This window comes from Drosophila guanche, unplaced genomic scaffold, assembly GCF_900245975.1.
Source record: "Drosophila guanche unplaced genomic scaffold, DGUA_6, whole genome shotgun sequence".
Taxonomy (NCBI): domain Eukaryota; kingdom Metazoa; phylum Arthropoda; class Insecta; order Diptera; family Drosophilidae; genus Drosophila; species Drosophila guanche.
In genome coordinates, this window is record NW_022995743.1 from 6,735,330 (window position 1) to 6,738,033 (window position 2,704).

The 2,704-nt window shown below is 48.7% G+C and overlaps 1 protein-coding gene across 1 annotated transcript; it reads right to left on the minus strand.

The window, feature by feature from the left end:
- Positions 1-322: 322 nt before the first annotated feature.
- On the minus strand, positions 323-1,811 carry LOC117592498. The gene is made up of 4 exons (XM_034286343.1): positions 1,754-1,811; positions 1,464-1,678; positions 1,060-1,147; positions 323-999 (listed from the first exon to the last, which is right to left on the minus strand). Exons 1-4 carry the CDS (start codon positions 1,809-1,811, stop codon positions 425-427), a joined length of 936 nt encoding a protein of 311 aa, XP_034142234.1. The 3' UTR covers positions 323-424.
- Positions 1,812-2,704: the final 893 nt, after the last annotated feature.

Below are 2,704 nucleotides of genomic sequence, written 5' to 3' on the forward strand. Positions count from 1 at the left end.
AATGTCAGTCAGTCTATGTGTGAGTGTGTGGGCACATATGCATTGAAAGAGAAATCTAAAAGCCCACGCCCAGGCACATTCCCTGCACTGAGACAAAGAAAGAGCAAACAGAAACTGCCCTTCACATATTCCAAGTCAAGGGATAACTACAACTAAATATCGATGGAGATTTTATTTTTTATTGAGAAGTCAGATTGTGTTACTACCTTAAGGTACACTCGCTTTTTCGTCCAGTGTAACCCGTCGTCAGAGTGCATGTCAGCAAATCATAAAATATGTCAATGCAGAATTTGCCCGTGTCATCCGACCATTTATAACACAGAGCCCCCGTGCGGAACAATTAAAATTTAATAAACTAATCGAAATCAATAAATAAGTGATAGCTTAAAGTAGGTTAGGGGTCGACTAAGTCCTAAGAGTGGGTTCAGCGAACCCTTTGGTCGACGCGCCGCTTCGACTGGCGTCGGGCTCGGTTGAGGTTGCGGTTGTTGCGGCTGTTTGTGGTCGCCCCAGGTCGCACCACAAGCTGACGGCGCCGCCTGACTCCAGAGTTGAGGACAATGCAGGTGACGCCCCCGGATGACCCAGTTCCAGTGCCCAGCTGTCGCTCCTCGCCGGACGGCTCTGAGCTAATTTCATCGCTATAGATTAAATCATCACTGGAAACTCTGTTGTTGCTGCGGCTCCGACCACTGATGGCCTCTCCATCGACACTGCGGCTGTTGAAGCATATCTCCTGGGCGGTGCCACTGCTGGCCGTCGTTGAGGAGGAGGTGGTGTTCAGCAGATTGGTCACATACTGGATGGTGGCATTCGAGGTGATCACATCAAAGAGTAGAGAGCCACCCACGCCCTTGGTGATGCCCAGGGCGAATCCTGTGATTCCGGCCACAGCCGAGGAAATCGATCTCCCAGCCTCGGAATTCTCATCCAGACCAGACTCCCTCAAAGCAGCGAGCAGCTCTCGCGACGACAACGGACGCAGCACCAACCGACGAGCTACAGAGATCAAACAAGATCATTAAACGGTTCCGTTTCCTCTCAGCCGATGTCTCTTACCTTCAACGCCTGCACTGAGGCCCGCCACGAGGATGATGGATAGGCAGAATGCCCCAAAGTTCCCAAACAATTTCATTTTCTCGATGATCTTTCACTCGGCCGCACAGAAACTCAACTGAAACATTCGCCAAGTTCTGCCCGACTTTTATGCCCCGCAGAGAGAAGACAAAGAAAGTTCAGCCGATCGTTTTGCATATGCAAATACCAAGCAACCAATACCAAAAGCAATAGACTCTGACCTCTGACAGCGTGCAGCCTCCCCAACCAGTTTGATCAGATTACAGTCATCGGTTTTTATAATAAACAATACAGGTGGTCATGGCATTAGAACTCTTGAAAGATGTTCCCTCCTCCACATCGAAGTCGTTCCCAAATCTTCCCGTGTCAAAGCAGATCTCTCTAACTGCGCTCTCGCTGGCTGAACTTTCGCTCTCTTCGATGTCGGTTACGTTGGCTGTGATTACGTCGTATATAAAGACGCCGGTCAGGGCCTTTCCCAGGCCTAGGGCAAAGCCTGTCAAGGCAGCAAAGCCACTGGGCACAGATCGTCCCAGGGGTAGAGAGCTCTCCAATTCGTGGACCTCAGCGCGACTCAGGGGCCGAAGTGTCAGATGCCGCGCTATCAAAAAAAAAGAAAAGGGAAACCCATTAGTTGATGGACTTGCTGAACTTAGGACCCGCGTCCTAACACAACCTGATGTGTGGCCAAGCAGCAGCAAGAGCAGCCACATCAACTTGTGGCTGGTGTTCATCTTCGGCATCAGTGACTCGACTGTCCTCCACTTTGATTTATATGCCCGGGTCCAGTCTTAAGAATCCATTTGCATATTCACTAATCACCGACGAGGCTGGTAATTACTCATCACAGGCATATGCACATATATTCCCATTATAGACAGCCCATTTCGTATGTTTCTTTTTCCTAATCAAGCACTTTCACTTTGCCAGATATGAATATGGAAACCTGGCAAATGAGCAGCGCTGAAGGCGAAAGCAAACTTTGCTCAGTGGGGTCTCCGAGATATTCATTTCTCTCACAGATTCAGCTGGAAGCTGCAAACAAGACAACACAAACAAATATTCTCAGGGGGAAGCTGACCTGCAAATCGAACCATGTCACAAGGTGAACCCAAACGTGTTGGTCCCCTGGCCACGAGTCTTATGTAACCTGGTCTACGACAGTGCCAAAACATTTCTCCTCGTTAGCATTTCTGAATTTTTCGTTTTGTTAATGCCCTTGGGGTGGCACGAGTATCATGGCATAAGCACAATAGCAAACGAAGTACGAGTATCAGTCGAATGCTTTCCATACGGGATGCCGTCTGCCAGTGTTTGAGTCCTAGTCAGTCCATCCATCTGTCCATCATCATTTCCGTCTCTTCCCCTACGAGTATTCCTCTGTCAGTTTGCAAATTAGGCACACGCTTAAACAGATGTCCATCAGTGGTCCATTCTGGTCCTCCATTCTCTAGTTTCGACCTATCAAGTACTCGCGTTTGTGTGCCCGTTCATCCATCAATTCTGTTCAGCTTTCTGTCCATCAGCTTATGAGCTGCATCGGTCAGGGTTTCTGATTCAATCGGCATTGATCAAGCCACTGAATCGGGCGGAAGCATAGAAGGCAAAGGAATGATCTAATGTATCT